This window comes from Gymnogyps californianus, chromosome 2 (genome assembly GCF_018139145.2).
Source record: "Gymnogyps californianus isolate 813 chromosome 2, ASM1813914v2, whole genome shotgun sequence".
NCBI classification, from domain to species: domain Eukaryota; kingdom Metazoa; phylum Chordata; class Aves; order Accipitriformes; family Cathartidae; genus Gymnogyps; species Gymnogyps californianus.
The window spans coordinates 164,115,074-164,134,331 of record NC_059472.1 but is presented as its reverse complement, the minus strand read 5'-3'; the positions used below and the strand labels follow the sequence as shown (position 1 = coordinate 164,134,331).

Here is a 19,258-nt window from a genome sequence, read left to right as displayed (position 1 = left end):
TTATAATTCAGTTAAATCTCTGGATTCTATGGCATGCTTTGCTTCATATGTGAGAGATGTGCAGCAGACACCAAACATGCACTTAGCAAGTCATAATCAGAACTAGCTCTGCACATCTTGGGTTCTAATTACAATCTAAGATTCAGTGGACAACTTCCCAGCAGCACATGTATGGGAAGTCTTCATGCAAGTCCTAGGCAAACCATGCATACACTTAATCTATTCACTACGTTCTCCTGAGTTTTAATTCTGAGATATATCCACCTGCAGAATGAATTTAAAGCATTATTTTTGTCTGTGGAAACACAGTTTAGAGCAAGCTTCAAGGGCAATAATTTCAGTAAGTGGATGTCTTACTACAGAGATGAAAAAGTGACGCATAAAATATCATTTCATGTAAATGTAAACAAGACAATAGGAAAGAAGGGAAGAAAAATAGGCAGCTGGAGGACATATTTTTCCCTGAAAATTGTCATTTAGATGGATGACATCATTATACTATGAGTGTGGTTACTTAGGGTGAAACTGATCACTGGATAATTTTTTAAGAAAGTACTGCAAAATAAGGATCTCCTACTTTACCCTGACATCTTTTATTTTTATTTAAGGTTTGCATGACTTGCTGTTTTTCACCAGGAATCCAGGCTAAATCAAATAGTCTTACCTATGTTTATGAGTGCTAGAAATTACTAGAGCTCAGAAAAAATTGTAAAGCAAATGTGCGTGGTGTTTAGGCTGAAAACCCAAGAAAACACCGACTGTGCTGCCACATATCCTAGTTATTCAAAATGATTATATAATTTTTAAATGGAGAATGACTGTATGCACTCAAAATGGGAATGACGACCATCTCAAAAGGCCAATCTCTGTCCTCTAATGACGTGCAAACTAACAAAAAGGATGTCGGCTTTAAAAAAATGTAAATCACAAACAAATTTTTAAAACTTCTAAAGGAAAATTTTAGGATGTGTTGTGCATTTTCAAGCAATTCTAGCTGTGTGGAGGAATTGTTTGACTTAAGTTGAATGCATTCAACATTACCAGAAAGATGAACATAAGCAAATTCAGCAGATCTTCCTAAATTAGAATTCAGTCCAAAGTTAATGAAACCTTTTCACCAAATCTCATTGCTTTCAATGAACTTTGGACCATGTCCCTGGAATGTATGAAGCACAGCAGACTGTCCCATGAGTATAATAATATTTATGCCTGGTTAGTATGTTAATTTCCAGATAACTGACCTGTAAAGAAGCTTTGTTCGTTTTTTTTTTTTTTTAATCTTGTATTTATGGTTTTTTTTCTAGGCCTTTTAAAGAAAGGTGAAAGTTGGCATTAAAATGCACTTTAGTGGGTTTTGGATTAAAAATAAAAAGTCAAAATCAACCAAAGCAATTTAATAGATCCTGTGACTCTTTTTGAAAATCAGATTAATTCAGCTGAGGTATCTTTTTGACTTTGCCTTTTTTCCTATGTGTATATTAGAAATCTAAATTGATTACTGCTTTATTTGTACTTACAAGTAAATGCTGGATTCATTGCCCCCAATATCAGGTGACTGGAGTTTCTGCACAAGTATCACAATTATGCCAATAAAAAGCACAAAGTTTATCTAGGGGAAAAAGAAAGGAAAAATGATGACAATGTTATATTTTTTCAAGTATGAGAATGAGACATTCCCAGTGAATTGCTGTCTCCATTGCCTTATTGTTCACCAAACTGCAGTCTCGACATCTTATAAGGTCAGGAGTAATGGGATAAGTTTACAAGAGTCTTACCGCCCCTTTTCCAGGCAAAAATATCCCCCTTGCAGCAGCTAAAGTAAGGCAGAATTTCTTCAGCCCCAAGCACCAGGTAAGACAAACATAAGCTAAAAGGTTTCAACATTTGTCTTCATCAACCAGTGCAAAGAAAAAAAAAAATATTTTGCACATCAAAATCATATAGCAAAGATCTCAACACTAAAAGCATCTTTAACTCCCATTCTCTGAACTAAGGCACTTCTTAGCTTAACAGCATCCATCAGCGTTGGCTTCACTCACAATTTAGTGTCTCCCCTTTCCTGAAAATGCTAAGTTGTGTCACTTTCCCTCTGCTCGGCTGAATCTGTCCCAAGATGAGAAGTTTTTGGGGGTGTGTATGTGTGTGTGGGGGGGTGTTAATGTTCATCTTCATGTCTTTTAGTTTTATGTCATCCTGCTCATCTTCTCTTTTGTAGAATCATGTAATTACAGATATAGTTCTAAAAATTTGGAGATTAATAAAATCAGCTTATTTTGATGCTTTGGCTTCAGATTTGGCTGTTACCAACTCCATAGCTTCTTAACGCCAGAAGAAAACAGAAGGGAATTTAAGTTGGGCCCTTATGCAACCTTTTACTCCTGTAAGGAGACCAAGAACTTAAACAAGATGTGAGCATCTCTTTCAGAACAATTTTCTATCTGATCTGAGGACTACAAATGAACGGAGAAGCCCAGTCATCCCTTGCTAGTTGCTTGAATCTTTAATGCCTTCAATAGAAGCCAGGTATAACTGATTCCCCAAAGCCAGAATGTGATCCTTCATAGAATATGTCTGTAAAGCATGGAAATTCATATACATCGATATCACAAAACCCCCAGACTAATGAACCCTCTCCATGTCCATACCCTTCAGTGTTATTAGCTGAATTACCTTTAATATGTCTGAGGGTTACTGTACTTTAGAAAGCTGTCCAAATACTTAAAAGGAGAAGCACCAAACCTGATGAAAACATCTACATGTAGATAGCTACCTGTGAGCTGGATGTCTAAATTCCCACAACAGTCAATTAAGACCTGGCCAATGCTGTCACTGGAGTATGGAGAGCAACTTAGCATGCCCAGAATGACACTTACATGTGGTAAGCCAAACAGCTTTTCAGGCGCCACTAACCATATTGTCTAGGGGCTCAATTTAATTTCCTAACTGGAGGAGCCCAACACCATCTTAAAATTCCCATATTCTTTTGGGACAGCAGTGGAGCCCAGACAGGGTACTTTAGAACCTCTCAGTCATCCATACACAGGTATCTAGCATCATTTGAGTCAAATCCAAGACCTCCATCAACTAAGGAGAGCTTAGATACTTTGTTGACAATTGAGCATCTTGCACTATGTCCACAATACTATTATGAAGCTAATATTAGATAAATAAATGTAGCTGTGAAATGAATTCCATTGAACAGACACAGTCCTGTTTCCTAGTCACTGGCATCTAGTATTGTTTTAGATGCCCTGGGTTGTCCCACATGACCTTCAGCTGCCACCCCAAATGGCACAGGATTCCCATACATCCTATGTCATATCTGCCAGCCCCAGGCAAATGCTCCATATGCTCTAGGGTCTTACTTATGGCATTTGGTATCTATGTTTAAGCAACGGAGTAACTCCTTGTCTACGTAGTCTTTCCTTGCAGGCAGTGCACCATCATTTAACTTGTACTAAACCTTCTTTATAACAACGGAACTACTTAGCATTGTGGATGGCAAATGGTGAACATTCAGACAAGCTGTCCAGTAGTCCAGCACAGCTGATGCAGCAGAGTTTGTAAAGCCATTTGAAGCTATTTGCATCGGTTATTTGCCCTCAGAAGTGTTGAGGGAGCACCTCCTCCAAGCGCTACTTACCATGATTGATCCAACCACAGGACCCTTGATCACCCACCACAAGGCTGTGTTATCATTCATGTCCCAGCAGCTGCAGTCGTTAATGAAAGAATGGGGTGGGGAAAGAGAAGGAAAGAGAAAGAGAAAGATATGACAAGGAGGTTAATAAACTTACAACAGTTTTTAAGGGGGTAGAGAGTGGGAGATTGGTCTTATAGCTAAATTATTTTATTTGGGTTCAAAGGTACTAGTTCTTTAGTTTGTCCCTGTTGTAGCTTTCTTTTACAGCCTTTACCCAACTTATCTGAAAGTAAAATAAGTATTTTTGTGGCAGTTTCAATAGTACCTCTTACTAAACAGTTTAGCCATTTTGGAAAATGCCTCTATGCATGTTTCTGTCTCTACAGACAGTACAATTGTAAAGTTGTCCCTTTAAACTAACATCTCAGTAGAAGGGAAAAAAAGACAGGGATACCTCGAAGGGTAAGAGATTGTTATTCCAAAGTTTGATGTCTCAGTTACTTTTCCAGGGTAAACAGATATGAATGTTGGTTCCTGACCCTGACATGAGGATTCTTACACATATCGAGTACATGAGGATGTACTAGAGACCGGTTGTATTCACATATAGGAATGATTTTCCAGTCTTTGGGTTGCAAGTCCTACCGAGGAGCAAGGATTCATCTAAGAAGGTTCAAGTACTGGGCAACAGTTGGGGTCAGCTGCTTTTTTAAGCTGTTGGGAGTGAGTGATCATAAATAAAATGGCATTTCTACCTCAGCACTTAAAATCTTCCTCCAGATTCACCAAAGGATTCTGCTGAAGTTTATTCCGTATAGCTGCATTTGGACATTCATTTGTAGAGAAAGCTAATTACAGGGCCCATATACATATGGGTTTTAACTTTAACATATATTTTTAAAGCTAGAAAAACAATAATAATGAAAAAAAAAAAATCTTATTTCCCCTGCACACCACCCCCGCTACACTATTTTAAGTCATTAAGGATTTGATTGTCAGTTAAAAAATGTCTTTTATTTGTCTCCGCTTTCTTCCCGTCATGCTTCCCTCTGGAAAACATAAAATCACAGAGAAATGTCTACTTTGTACCTGCAGTTCTGAGCAGGAGGGTTTCCCTCCCACTGGGACAACAGCCAAAAGTCCCAGCAGTGGTTGTCATGGTGCATTTGTCAGATGCCAAGAAACAATTTGAAAGAGCATACAGGAATAAAACACTGCTGATCTTATGAGAGCTTAATGCAACTTCTGTGTCATTTAAATGGTAGTCTGGTAGCATCTGGGGGGAAAGTGAAAATCTTTACTTTAAATGAAACTATATACATGTGTAAGTGGGAGGAGTCAGAGCTAAAATTCTGTCATCAAAGTGCATATGAGAGAAATCCCAAGCAGCTGAGTGATGTCTGGTTTAGAAATTTCAGTTGAATTTATATTTTCAGTGGAACAATATTTATTATATTTCAGTGGAACAATATTTTACTGGATTCCTATAAAACCAACAATAAGGATGTGTGTGGTAGAGCTGGTGAGAAGAGAGAAAATTGAGAGCTGGGATGTCAAATTTGCACAAATTTACACATTTTTGTTTCTGTCTGCGAAGCCTAGAAACTTAAAATCTCCCAAAATCTATGGGACTGATGGCTGAGATTTTCAAATGCAAAGTAATATTTCTGAGTTACCTCACTTTGGATGCCCAACTTAAAATATTTGAAAGGGGACAAATGTTCAGAGGGAACTCCTTCTCACCCACAGTCAGGCTCTTTTCAGTTATCAACAATTGTATTCCACAAAACAAAAGCACGTAAAATAACCAATTGTCATTTTAATTCTTTGTATGCATTTATAAATTAGATGCCCTCTTCTGAAAATTATCCACTATTTGCAGAGCTCAGCCTCTCTAAGATGCACATTAAATCTACCCTGAAAGTCTTTAATGAATTGACCAGTGCTGGAAGAATCTGCACAAATTCTAATATTAATCTGGCTGTACAAACAGGCATTGATGTACGGCAATTTGTCTGTGTAGAAATGAGAAATTTCAGGGGACGGAATCTACCTGCTCTGGTTCCAGTCATCTATATTGAAGACATCTACAGACCAGCTAATTATCCCAAACTCTGGTTGGGACAAATAGACACTTAGAGGTTGTTGTGGGTTTTTTTCTGCACTGATGTATTTAAATATGTACTCTGGGGTGATACATCATCCCCTACAAATGCCTATTCTTCTTAGACCTATTCCCCTCCTTTTACAAGATGTGTCCCCAGCAAGCTCAGTTGCCAATGTCTACCTTGTAGATGTCAGCAATGAATCAGATCAAGCTCACACAAAGGTTTTTTCAAGGACCTTTTTGGTCCAGTCCCTGTGACATCTATAGGATGGATGTGGTGGAAGAAACACCATCTTCTCCTCAGATGAACATGACCAGAAGGAAAAAAAAAAGCAATGCACAACAGAACAGTCTGTAGTATCAGCCAACAAGCTGTACTACATAAACAGGCTCCCTGATTTCTTTCAAATGCATTGCTACAGTGGAGGTCAGACACACAGAACTCTTTTTCAGGATGGATGAAGGGAAGGGAGCCAGTGGGATGGGGGAGGGATGTGATTTCCATTTGAAAAGGCCAGAGTCTGATCTCTGCTACATCTCTGGCGTACATCTGGAATAACTCCGTTTAATTCAGTAGCACAGCTCTGGATAAACAGACAGTTGTATTTATCTCCACAAACCTGTCACTTACAGTGATGTGAATCAGGAGCTGAAGTCAAGGGAGCTCTGCCAGTTTTATAAGGAGCAAGCAGGAGGAGTCTCAGACTCAGACTCTGTATTTTAGTCCATGCCTTTGCGACTGTGGTTTCCCAGTTCAGTAATTTCTGCAATGTTTTCAGGCTCATGCTGGCTTCTCCCCCACCCCCAGAACAATGCTTGCTGCTTTTTAAAAAGTAACCACTGAGACGCTCAGCTAGAATCTGTCTAAATGTGTTGCATGCTAAATAGCTTCTCTAACTGAAAGAAAGGAAACGTTTTTTGGGGTTTTTTTCTTCTTTTTCCTTCTGTGAGACATTCCCCCTGCCCGCAAAATGCAAGGACTGTTTGGACTCCTAAGAGAAATTAATGCATTTAGGACCAGTGTTGTAATCATAATAATGACACAACAGGGGTTTCTGGCTTGCTTTGCATGGAAATAAATGATTTAATTTGTCTTAATGTCAAAATAGAACATTGGGTCAAAGCACTGGCATCCCCAGTGGAGGAAGGGCTTTATGTGCTTTCCAAAAAGAGCATGAAAGAACAAGGATGAAGAAAACCTGACAGAACAGTGAGTCTTATGCAAATTTTGGATCCAGGTATCTCTAGCATAAGGCAAAATTAAAACATAAGCCTAAATCTCTTGGAAATGGGACGTGGGTACATAATGATGCCTTTCACTCGATCAAGGTTTTCAAAGAACCACTGCTGGATTTTCCAAATTTTATTCAGTCTCCCTCATTCCCAGCATTTTTCTAACATTTCACCAATTTCAAACATAGCTGTCATGAAAAAAACATTGGTAAATTTGTATTTTCAGGGTGTACTTATATGTCCATTCCTACCAGCTATGTCTGCTGCTCTATCAGACCAGTCAATCTACTAACTACCGAGATGTGCAAGACCATCTCTGGGAGCAGCCTTTCCTTCTGGTCCTTTAGAAAAGAATACAGGATATTTTGCAGGAGTTTTCCCTACCCAAAGAGACCATTTGGGTGGAATCTACCCTCTTGATTTCTTTCTGAAATTATTCCATTTCCTCTTTTTTTTTTTTCACACAGAAGACAGGATGTGGATTTCTGTCTCACCCCTACTCATCTGTCCCACTAGATTTGTGGAAAAAACTCTTCAAGGGGAAGCTAAACCCCTAATTGCCTTTGTAAATCAAAGCTCAGCAACACCTTGTGCAGATTTCACTCATCGCATCAGAGATACCTGCCATAATTTCTACAGGTGAGCTCATCACCTTCATCTTCCTTCATAATCAGTTGGAAAGGAGCACACAATCACAGGTGAGATTCACCTGACAGCTCTTTTAAGATGAGATAAACCATATCCTGGACTCCACTAGTTTAACTGAGGAGGGAACGGAGGGCCACTGGGTCAGCTGCATGTTTACAGGGTAGATGCCTACAACTTCTTTTATGAATTCACCAGTGCAATAGGGACATAAACATCAAACTATGGCTACTTATGCAGGTGAACAGGAAAGTACTCTAGGTTGAACACTGGACCTGAACTACTTACATACAGAAATCAATGTCAGAAATGGAAGGAGAAATTAGTCATGTCCTCTGATCATTATATTTCTGTTTCATCCTTGCCATCGTGCTGAATGCACGTGAAGTGATTTCCCACGCAGCGATACCTACCCAGTATCATCAAAGTGAAGTCTCAGCACTGCCCAGACAGTGACACAAATTGTTGGGGTACCTGCAGAAGATAAGATGGTGATATCATTAGCAGTCTAGACACATTTAGTACTCAGCAGTGAGCACTTTTTGCAACCTCTCCACTGAGGTTTTATTTCTTAATAGCACTCGTGCATGAAACAATGCAATTCATTACATTAATTCAAAGCTCTAGAAACATCTATCTCAGTCAGAAGATGGGTTAGTCTTGGTGGGATTGCAGAAACAAAACCGGTAACAGGAAAGAATGATGTTGTTTCAGGTCATTATTGCTCAAAGTTGTTGTACCGCATCTTGTTGCATGAAAAGTAAAACATAGTCTGTACAAAATAAAAGCAGAGACATCAGCTTCCGTGTCTAGAGCTACTGTAATTATGCAGTAATTGCAGAGTGGCAGATGTTGAGTCGTAATGGCATTATTGTATGCTTTGTATTCTTATGTGGTTTTGTTGTAAATTATTTGCATATATTTTCTCTGTTATTGTGTAAATAACTGACTTTGCTTTACTTATTCAACCAAAACAAATCAGTAGAGGATAGTTTTCCTTTACTCACAGGAATATTTCTTTTTTTTCATGAAAAAAGAAACCCCCAAACCCCAAAAGAGAATATTGGGAGCAAGAATTTCATTTCTATTTCAGACATTTCTTCACTCTTTAAAAAATGTATGTAAAATACATATTAAATCAAAACAGTAAGAATCCACTGAGAAGCCTGGATTTATTTTCCTTTCTGAAAACAGTAAAAGTGTGGTTTTTCAGTGGAAATATTTTTATAAAACAATGCAGTCTTGCAAGACAGCTCTGGGTAAGTTGGAACTACATTTTATGGCAAATAAAATCTTTGACTAGGAAACTGCCTACATCTATTCAGGCACCACTGGAAAGATTAAGTGTTAAAAAGCAAACAAAACAAGGACCTTGATAACCCCAGCTTGCAGTGGTGAACAAGACTGTCATAAGTTGACAGGAACAATTATGTTTCATACATTTTGCAAGGCTGTGTTGATGTCACATTAATTGGTCATTCGACTGAATCCACTTAAGTGAGTCTCTGTCAAATGTCTTATTCCCTCTATCAGAAATAAAAATATCCCTGTTAGAACTAGATGACTGATGAAGCCCTCCTCCTTTAAAAAAGCACACACAGAAATATTTGAAAGGAAAATGATAAAAAGAAATAAAATGACAGGCTTTGGGGAGAAGAAATCATGCATATTTAATTTAAATTGAAGTCTGCTTTTCTCACATGAGAATACCTGGAAAACATTGAAATCTTTGTGCACTTGACAGACGCACAATAATAAAAATAATCTTTAAATATCAAACACGGGTCTCACGTGCTATTTAGTTTGCACTGATTTGCACTATATGAATTTTGATGGTATGAATAGTGTTCCAAGTCTGAAACGTGAGCAGGAAGGCAGAATTAGACTAAATGTGTCATAAAAATATAGTTCAAAAAGCATGTTTCAGATCAGCTTGGAGTTTTGAACCCTCTGCTATATGAATATACATATAGACACTTTTCTTTACATCAAAAGATATATGTATCTTCATCACCTTCTTTTCAGGTTCTGAGTAACATTAGAAAACAGACAAGGCCCAAAGGCTGAGAAGAGAGCTAGTCTTGCTAACTGTGCATCTGACCTGAGTAAGGAGCAGGCATTAGGAGAGATCTCAGGAAGACAGCAGTCTATCCAGAGAACTTACCAGCATATTGCATGTTTAAGAAGAAAAACTGTCTGGATCGACAGAGCCGTATGTAGTTCTCGTTAATCAAATGAGGACACTGATGTGATCAGCACATTTTAAGAAACAGATGAACATCCAGATGCTGCAAAATGCTGAACTCTTGCTTATTGCTGCTTCAATGCAACTCCCTCCCCATCAGTTCTGAGCTGAGAGGCTGCTTTTGCCCTACATGACTTGCATCCAGAGTCTGGAAGTGCTTCTGTTTTTGCAAAGTGCCAATTGCTCCAACCAGGTCAGGAGAACTGCTATTCAAGTTGCAATATGCAGGAGCTAAGAAAACATTGTATTTAAAAAAAAAAAACAAACAACAAAAAACCAAAGCCATCCACATTTGGAGATTCTCTTAGTCTTATTAATGGATATTATTGATACTGAACAGCTACATCTTATTTATGGTATTCAACTCAAGACCAAATATTCTGAGGTTGCATTACAGAATCGACCCATCTGGGTAGTTCTTTCATTACAGAGACTGATTTTTTTTTTCTTTTTTAAATATTCAGTTAATATGCTTTGTTGCAATATTCTCACATTCAGATGAACCTACAGATACGAAATTTGTGCAGACTTAATTAAAGGAACCCAACCTCTCATTTATGTTCAAATTGCAAAGATTTACACATTGTTTTCTTTTATAATTATCACATTTTCATGTACCTAACACCCAAGTTCTCTCAGAAAACAGTCTTGTATCTTAGCTATAATGTGATTATACATCTGTGGATACTACAAGGGGAACTTTGAACATCCTTTTCCAATAGTTTCTTTTCCAATAGCCTTTTTCAATAGTTATGCTTTTCCAATAGCCTTTATATGCCATAGGTTATTTCTGATCACTTGTTCCTTCTTCTCTATACCTTTGCTTCTATTGTAGGGAGTCTCTGCCAAGAGATGAGAATTTTTGTGTATATACAGCTGCCTCAGGAGGGAAAAAACAAAACCAGCTGCGGATTACTTGAAGGTTCAGGTTACATGAGGATGGTTTTTTCAAAGAGGAATAGTTTAAGGCATATGGTTTTTATATAGAGTTTACGCATACATATACAGGATTATTTCCAGATTATTTCAGAAGTATGTTTGTTTAACTATAAAAATTCAGCTTAACCTTCTTGGGGCACATTTAAAATTAATGTATTCTTCTGCATTCACCCTCTGACTTCTGCACAAAAACATCAGCAAAGAACTGTTTGAATTAACACGTTGCAGGAATCAATTTATCTCCAGAAGACCAGCATGAAAAATAATTACACTGGTTAGCATCATACAACTGGCCTTTCTGAAATAAATCTTGTTTATTCCCATTGCAAATTTCCATTTCCCACCCAGGTATGATGAGCATATATGGATACCCTTTGGATATGTTTTCAATTTAGCTATTACCTGGAAGAAATGCACAAATGAAGTCTTAGAAAATGGACTAGACTTAGCATTGCAGATTTGATTAAGCTGAAGAGCTTGGCATTAGATCATATCTTGTAGAAGGCAATTCTCAGTTGTGGACTACATCTCTGCAAGAGATGCGGTGTCCTCCAGATTTCAGTTCAACTCTATTCAGACAAGAAAGCATAACACAGTTCGGTCTGCAGTGGTACTTCTATACAAAGACTAAAACGATACTTTGAAACTGTACGTGGAAATATTAGATGGTTCGTGGAGTTGTCTTGCACATTGAGACACATTTTAGACAAGAAATGTCACATACCCCAGCCAATAATAGTGTACCAGTAGAAATATCTCCTCTCTGGGAAAAAGGTTTCTACCAATAAAGTGAAAAGGTACAATCCCTCAATGAAAAGCCAGAAGTAGTTGGACATGACACAGTAGTGAAAAAACACCATCACTGCTTTGCATTCCACCTGCAGAGAATGAAGAAAAACAAAGTTATTTCCATGTTGTTTCCGCCTAACAGACAGAGAAAATGCTTTCAACCTCTCCAGATCTCTTAGTGGAAAGGAACACAGCTGGGACTAGTATTATACACTTTTAATAGTAAAGTTTTAAAAGCATGAGAAGAATGTGAGGTGCCACTTAGAGAGTGAAGCTTGAAAGGGCAGGTAGCCAATTTTACCAGTGGGAGGTGGTCGACGAGCGCCTGCAGACAGCTTGAGAACGTCTTGCATTAGTGGGAGTGCACATCGGCAGTGAACGCTAAATGCTAGATTTAACCCCCCTTCCAAGGATTAAGTGCAGAGAAGAAAAGAGTCCAGTTATGTATTGAGAAACCTAAGGAAGGCTGTGAAATGGCAGGATGATTGTAGAAAGCCCTGCGAGTGGGATCAGAAAGGATGCACCCTTCTGTGCGCAGTTGAGAGTTGTACTTCCTTGCCATTTGCGGGTGTTGTCACTCTGGGACAGAAAATGAAAGTAAGCTTAACAGTAAAGCAAGCAGAGTGATTTACTGTAAAAAATGATAGAAGCTTTCATTCATTTACTGGGGGGAAAAGCAGCAGACAAAAGAAAAAACAAAAAAAAAACCACTCCAAAAGCCTTAGGTGGAAACCGAGCTCTATCATGACTCTGTGAGAGTAGGACACACTTGTCTTTCCAGTGCCGTATCCCAGTGAGACATCATTAGTCCTACAAAAGTAGGACTTTTCAATACATCAGAGCAGAATCAGTGTATAAACTGGAAGCTCCTGCTTCGGGCAGTGGGAGGCTGACCATTTTGACTGGTTCCCAATTGCATTCCATCCTCTAGGACAAATCTACAACCAATATGTTTAAACCATCACAACTTGAGTTTCTTTGTGGAAGCTCTACCAGTTTATGCCGGCTGAAGATCTGGTCATTAGATGGCTGATTTTAATGTGTTTTATATTTCAAGCGTTTCAAAACAAAGAGGCAGGTGCCACCATTAGAAAAGTGGTATGAACAAACGACAGATCTAATATGGCTTCAGCTTTATCATGGAGAAGAATTAAAAGCAAAACCTAGTTTCAATGACAAAGAAAAGGCTGACTAAGGAACTACACAGCTGCACTTTACTTGTGGAAGTGACTCATAGGGAATTTAGCTCATAACTGGATGGATAAAGGAGATCTCAGTTTGGGAACTCACTGTAATTCCATCATAATTACACCCAGTGAGCTGATTTATCAAATCAAATAGTAGCCTTAAATGTGAAAGGAATTGGCATTTACATGTAATATATAGATAAGTGCATCTGTGAAAGAGACTGCTTTCCATGAAACCACACACTTCAGAGACAAACATGTGGCTAACACTAATGATTTTTTGAAAGTGTGGCCGTCAGGGGTATTTTCTGTGTCTGAATGGTCACCTTGTTTACACATGACTCTGACATCCAGAACAAATAAGGCTCTGGAGAAAAACCAGACCTTCAGAGGAAGGAAATTGCTTGTGTCTGCTCTCATCCCACCTATCACTATGCAGATCCGTGAAAGGGAGAAACAACCTGAGTAGAGTCAGAAGCCAAAACCTGTAGGTTTGTCCTGAAGGACAGACCGCTGGACACCGATGACATCATGAGACAATAACATCCACAGTTTTGCTGTGAACCGGGAGGGAAGTTTACCACCAATTCCCTTCTCTCCCAATAGCTTCTCAGCCTATGATACTCGACAGACTGCTGCCTGCCTCACTATTTTTTTGTTGTCTCATGCTGAAAAAAATAAAGGAAAAGGCTTTGGCTTTGGTTTTACCTACCGTTGAGATGAAACAGTGGTTGCCATCCTGTTCAGCATAAAGAACCCCATCTTTAATGAATACAGATATTGCACGTAGGATGAATGAAACAAAGAGGTTCATGTGGATAAAATTTCGAGTGCAGTGAAGCTTCCTAGAGAGGAAAGAGCAAGGAAGAGGAAAAGAGAAAAAAAAAGGAAAATACTTTTCTTTTGTGGAAATAGCACACTAAGCTTATCTGCATACTTGGCCTTAGGACCTTGGTGCTAAGAATAGCAACATCTGAAAGCCAGGAGTGTGGGTAGTACCAATCCTAAACATGACCAAGAGGAGGATTTGGAGATTTTCCTGTAAAAGCATGCAGGGTAGCATAAAATAGATCCAGTCCAACGCAGCTTCTGCAGTTGCATAAAACAGACCCACAGCTTCTGCAGTTGCATTTACAGTCTACTGAAATGTGCCTACTGGAGTGTGTCCAAGCTGGGGGAACAACTCTGTTAAAAGATTGTCTCCCTTTTATTCTACATCTGGTGAGATAAAAGCTTAAACACTGTTTTGGGCATATGAGCTCCAGTTTCTTTCCTCCAGTGACTGAACAGCTCACTGCTTATGTCCTGACTCACCTGAAACGACACAGGATAACCATGGCGGTCGTGAGGGAAACAAGAGAAGTGCTGTATCCCACCGTGTACAGAGCCTTCACAGAGAGATAGTAGTAATCCTTGGGAGGCAAACAACACACGGTTAAATGGTTCATCTATGGTCACATCTTCTTTACCCTGCCAACGTGCAGGGGGAACCATAGGCAGGATTTGTTTCTTGAAAAGCCTGTTTGTTTTCTCCTCTTGGTTCCCCTGAGATCTCACTGTATATTAGAGCATTGCTCTATGTCTGGCATGCCCTTGGGTCTGCACACCATGAAGCTTATTTGTCAGTGAGCTAACAAAGGCTGTCTATATTTCTTTGACCACTGTGCATGTATCTGTAGAAAAAAAAGTAGTTGGCTAAGGAATTCTTTAGTCAATAGGGGAAGAATTGGGGGCCAACCCATGCTTCTAGAATCATAGAATCATAGAATCATAGGATGGTTTGCATTGGAAGGGACCTTAAAGATAATCTAGTTCCAACCCCACTTCCACTAGACCAGGTTGCTCAAAGCCCCATCCAACCTGGCCTTGAACACTTCCAGGGAGGGGGCATCCACAACTTCTCTGGGCAACCTGTGCCAGTGCCACACCACCCTCACAGTAAAGAATTTCTTCCTTACATCTAATCTAAATCTACCCTCTTTCAGTTTAAAGCCATTACCCCTTGTCCTATCACCACGTGCCCTCGTAAAACATCTCTCTCCAGCTTTCTTGTAGGCCCCCTTTAAGTACTGGAAGGCTGCTATAAGGTCTCCCCGGAGCCTTCTCTTCTCCAGGCTGAACAAGCCCAACTCTCTCAGCCTGTCTTCACAGGAGAGGTGCTCCAGCCCTCTGATCGTCTTCGTGGCCCTCCTCTGGACTCACTCCAACAGCTCCATGTCCTTCTTATGCTGGGGGCCCCAGAGCTGAATGCAGTACTCCAGGTGGGGTCTCATGAGAGCAGAGTAGAGGGGGAGAATCACCTCTCTCGACCTGCTGGCCACGTGTCTCTTGATGCAGCCCAGATACAGTTAGCTTTCTGGGCTGCAAATGCACGTTGCCAGGTCATGTTGAGCATCTTGTCAACCAACACCCCCAAGGCCTTCTCTGCAGGGCTGCTCTCAATCCACTCATTGCCCAGCCTGTATCTGTGCTTGGGATTGCCCCAACCCATGTGCAGGACCTTGCACTCAGCCTTGTTGAACTTCAAGAGGTTCGCATGGGCCCACCTCTCAAGCCTGTCAAGGTCCCTCTGGATGGCATCCCTTCCCTCCAGCATGTCGACCACACCACACAGCTTGGTGTCATCGGCAAACTTGCTGAGGGTGCACTCAATCCCACTGTGTATGTTGCTGACAAAGATATCTAACAGCACCGGTCCCCATACCGACCCCTGAGGAACGCCACTTGTCACTGGTCTCCACTTGGACATCGAGCCGTTGACCACAACCCTTTGAGTGCGACCATCCAGTCAATTCCTTATCCACCGAGTGGTCCATCTGTCAAATCCATGTCTCTCCAATTTAGAGACAAGGATGTTGTGTGGGACAGTGTCAAATGCTTTGCACAAGTCAAGGTAGATGATGCCTGTTGCTCTTCCCTTATCCACCAACACTGTAACCCTGTTGTAGAAGGCCACCAAATTTGTCAGGCATGATTTGCCCCCAGTGAAGCCATGTTGGCTGTCAGCAGTCACCTCCTTATTTTCCATGTGCCTTAGCACAATTTCCAGGAGGATCTGCTCCATGATCTTGCTGGGCACAGAGGTGAGACTGACTGGCTTGTAGTTCCCCAGGTCTTCCTTTTTTCCCTTTTTAAAAATGGGGGTTATGTTTCCCCTTTTCCAGTCAGTGGGAACTTCCCTGGACTGCCACGACTTCTCAAATATGATGGATAGTGGCTTAGCCACTTCATCTGCCAGTGCCCTCAGGACCCATGGATGCATCTCATCAGGTCCCATGCACTTGTGCACCTTCAGGTTCCTTAGATGGTCTCGAAACAGATCTCTTCCTACAGTGGGCGATTCTTCATTCTCCCAGTCCCTGCCTTTGCCTTCTGTGATTTGGGCAGTGTGGCTGGAGCACTTGCTGGTGAAGCCAGAGGCAAAAAAGTTGCTGAGTACCTCAGCCTTCTCCACTTCCCAGGTAACCAGGTCTCCTGTTTCCTTCCGGAGAGGGCCCACATTTTCCCTAGTCTTCCTTTTATCACCGACATACCTATAGAAGCTTTTCTTGTTGCCCTTGACGTCCCTGGCCAGATTTAATTCTGTCAGGGCTTTAGCTTTCCTAACCTGATCCCTGGCTTCTCAGACAATTTCTCTGTATTCCTCCCAGGCCACCTGTCCTTGCCCCACCCTCTGTAGACTTCCTTTTTGTGTTTGAGTTTGTCCAGGAGCTCCTTGTTCATCCACGCAGGCCTCCTGGTGTTTTGGCCTGACTTCCTCTTTGTCAGAAGAGGAAAGTTAGAACTTTCTAGAAGTTACAAGCTGTATCAACAGTAAACACTTATATTCTGGAAAAATTCAGTACAGGGCTAGGAAGGATTTAAATCTCGCTTCTCACATTTTTATGCCCATAAATACCTGATGGTTTCATTCTAATCACTGTCAAATCAGAACATGACCAGAGGCTGGACAAAAAGCAGCTTGCTGCTCCCTCCCTTCATTTTTTTTTTAATTATAAGATTAATTCCCACCTGGTTATCGGACTCTGTTTCATTTTCATCAAAGCCGCAGGCATCATAATAATGAGGAAAAGGTTCAGACCAGCCATCTTCAGTGCAATTTCTGCTGATGTCCCCTATGCCAAGTACAGTTGGGAATGTGACATTGCTGAAGCAAACCGCAGGACATACCCTCCCTCCCCTTGGTTCATGACCAAAGAAAACACCACAGTACTACGGGGGGTACTATTTATCTGGCTATCCGTAGAAGACTTTAATGGCATCTTGAAAGTTTAATGACATCTTTGATGACCCAGTTCTACAATAGGCACCTACAGATGTCTACTACTACAGCTGGTCACCAAGAGAGCAAAAAAAAATTTAACCAGTATAGTCAGTGCCTCCAGGCCACCAAAGATCTCATTCTCAAGCAGGTACCTAAAACAGGGGTCAGCTAAATGTCCATTTCTCTCCATTGATTCTGAAAGGCATCTAGGGAATACAGCTTTGATGTAGACATCTACACTTCAGATGGCTAAAGGGTAAGTCCAGTGCTTAAATATAGGCACTTCGTGCTATTTAAGATGATCTATATCTGAGGCATATGCATAGGACTGGCAAGAAAACACAAGGCTAACATGATTTTTTGGAGCCGCTGCTGGAAGCCAGGCAGGATACTGCAGGATATCTAAAATAGCCATTATGTGTCTATGGTGAGGCAGCTGGATCATTCTCCTATAGTCAGATAACATGTATCCCACTCATTTATCTTCAAGCCTAGGCTCTGATCTGAGAGTGACTTTGTGAGAAGGGTCTGTAGGAAAACAAAGGAAAGATGGAGTGGGAATCTCTTCCCCATCTCTGTCTTCATAGCAATATATTCATTTTCATCTCCAGGCGCCCAGTGTGGCTTCAGCTGACAACTTCAAACCTGTTTCAGAGCTTCTCACATTCTCTGCCTACTATTTGTTCCAATCCCGGTTTATAACCTTACTTTAAAGCAAGTGTTTGCAAGGAGGCTCAAAACCAGCTCAGAGAAAACCTCATTCTCTTTTTTACCCTAATTGTTTGGCTAATCATATAAGGACTAGCTCCTAAATGGCTTTCACTGAGACAGTCAAAAGGCTTAAAACTGTATTGGGAAGCAAGAGCTGGGGGTAGAAGAGGAAAGTGTCTCTTGACACTCACTTTGTTACTGAGGCTGCCTAAGGTGGGATGGCCCTTGTGGTGCTCTTTTTAAGCACCATTATTCTTGCCAGAGCTCCGTGACCTGGTTGAAAAATTAGAGCTGGGCTGCTGGCTGCACTTACTCCTCTCCAGCACAATAGAACAGTTTCCATTTATCCAACTATTACAGTTTTTGGAGTTTGAGCTGTACTTTGACCAAAATTGATGGAAATTTCCAAGTTGGTTTTTTTTTTTTTATTAAGGTTGTGCTGCTTCGCATTCTTAGAGCAGTTTAGTCAAGTAGCTCATAACACTAGCAGTGACCTTATTTTTAGAGAATCTGTTTGCCATCCATGCAGCAGAATATGTCTATTTAATCACAGCATTCATTTAAGAATATTGCATTACTTGGCAAATTTTGGTAAATTACTCTTGCACATTCATCCCTAGTTTTCTATGGAAAATAACCACTGAATCATGGTGTTGACTTTCTTTAACACCATTTAGTAATTACTGTTAAGCAGGTAGATATGATTTATTACAACATACTTGCTAGATTGCAAGGCTCAATAGTGGAGGAATAAATTTTCATAATACTGCTAAAAGTAACATACCAGAAAATATGTCACCATAATTAGAACTGATTAGAAAAGAATACCTAAATGGCAGGAGAAAAAGCTTGGAGCTTCCTTTTTAACAGAGTTAAAATAAAAAGAGAAACATTCCATGGTTCTGTTTCTTACCTAGGGGAGACTGAGCTGTGCTTTCCAGCAGGTCATAATCACCTATAAAAGTGGAAATTTGGTATGAAATTTTTTTGATTGTGTTTTCTATTAGGACCCAAACTGGTCTCTGCAGAAATCAGTGTATAGAATCCAATTGATTTTTATTTGTTTGGATCAGACCCAAAGGCAATAAATACTTGATTCTCTCTTTTCAGGCAGTAAACACAGTTTTACTTGTGAGTTTAAATCAAAGCTGAACCTATAAAATTAAAAAATTGCTATTGCAACAGAGAGCACATAGCTAAAAACACATACAATCAAACTAGGACCAATTTTACGTAAAAATATAGAAGTCAAATATTGTATCCTTAGAAATTTACATTTATAATCCATAGATATTTAAGTATGGTCAGTTTGCACAGAATTCATGAAAAATTATTTCCGTCCAGCAATGACAAAAAGCAATAATTAACTGGTTTTAAGTAAGATGGTTTAATTTTGTGGTTTCAGGTTAGATCACATAGATTTCTAGAAACTTATCAGATTTTTACTTTCACTTTTTATCAGTGTTACAATGAACTACATGTATTCGGTATCATA

At 40.0% G+C, this 19,258-nt stretch overlaps 1 protein-coding gene across 1 annotated transcript in view; it reads right to left on the bottom strand.

Moving 5' to 3' along the window:
- Positions 1-19,258, bottom strand: part of ADCYAP1R1 (ADCYAP receptor type I) — a 152,289-nt gene that overhangs the window by 26,341 nt on the left and 106,690 nt on the right. Inside the window, exons 6-13 of the mRNA XM_050891653.1 lie at positions 18,677-18,718; positions 16,800-16,903; positions 14,103-14,200; positions 13,501-13,633; positions 11,537-11,690; positions 8,042-8,102; positions 3,644-3,713; positions 1,518-1,609 (exon numbers count right to left, since the gene is read on the bottom strand). Coding sequence (XP_050747610.1) covers positions 1,518-1,609; positions 3,644-3,713; positions 8,042-8,102; positions 11,537-11,690; positions 13,501-13,633; positions 14,103-14,200; positions 16,800-16,903; positions 18,677-18,718 — 754 coding nt within the window. The remainder of the gene's footprint in view (positions 1-1,517; positions 1,610-3,643; positions 3,714-8,041; positions 8,103-11,536; positions 11,691-13,500; positions 13,634-14,102; positions 14,201-16,799; positions 16,904-18,676; positions 18,719-19,258) is intronic.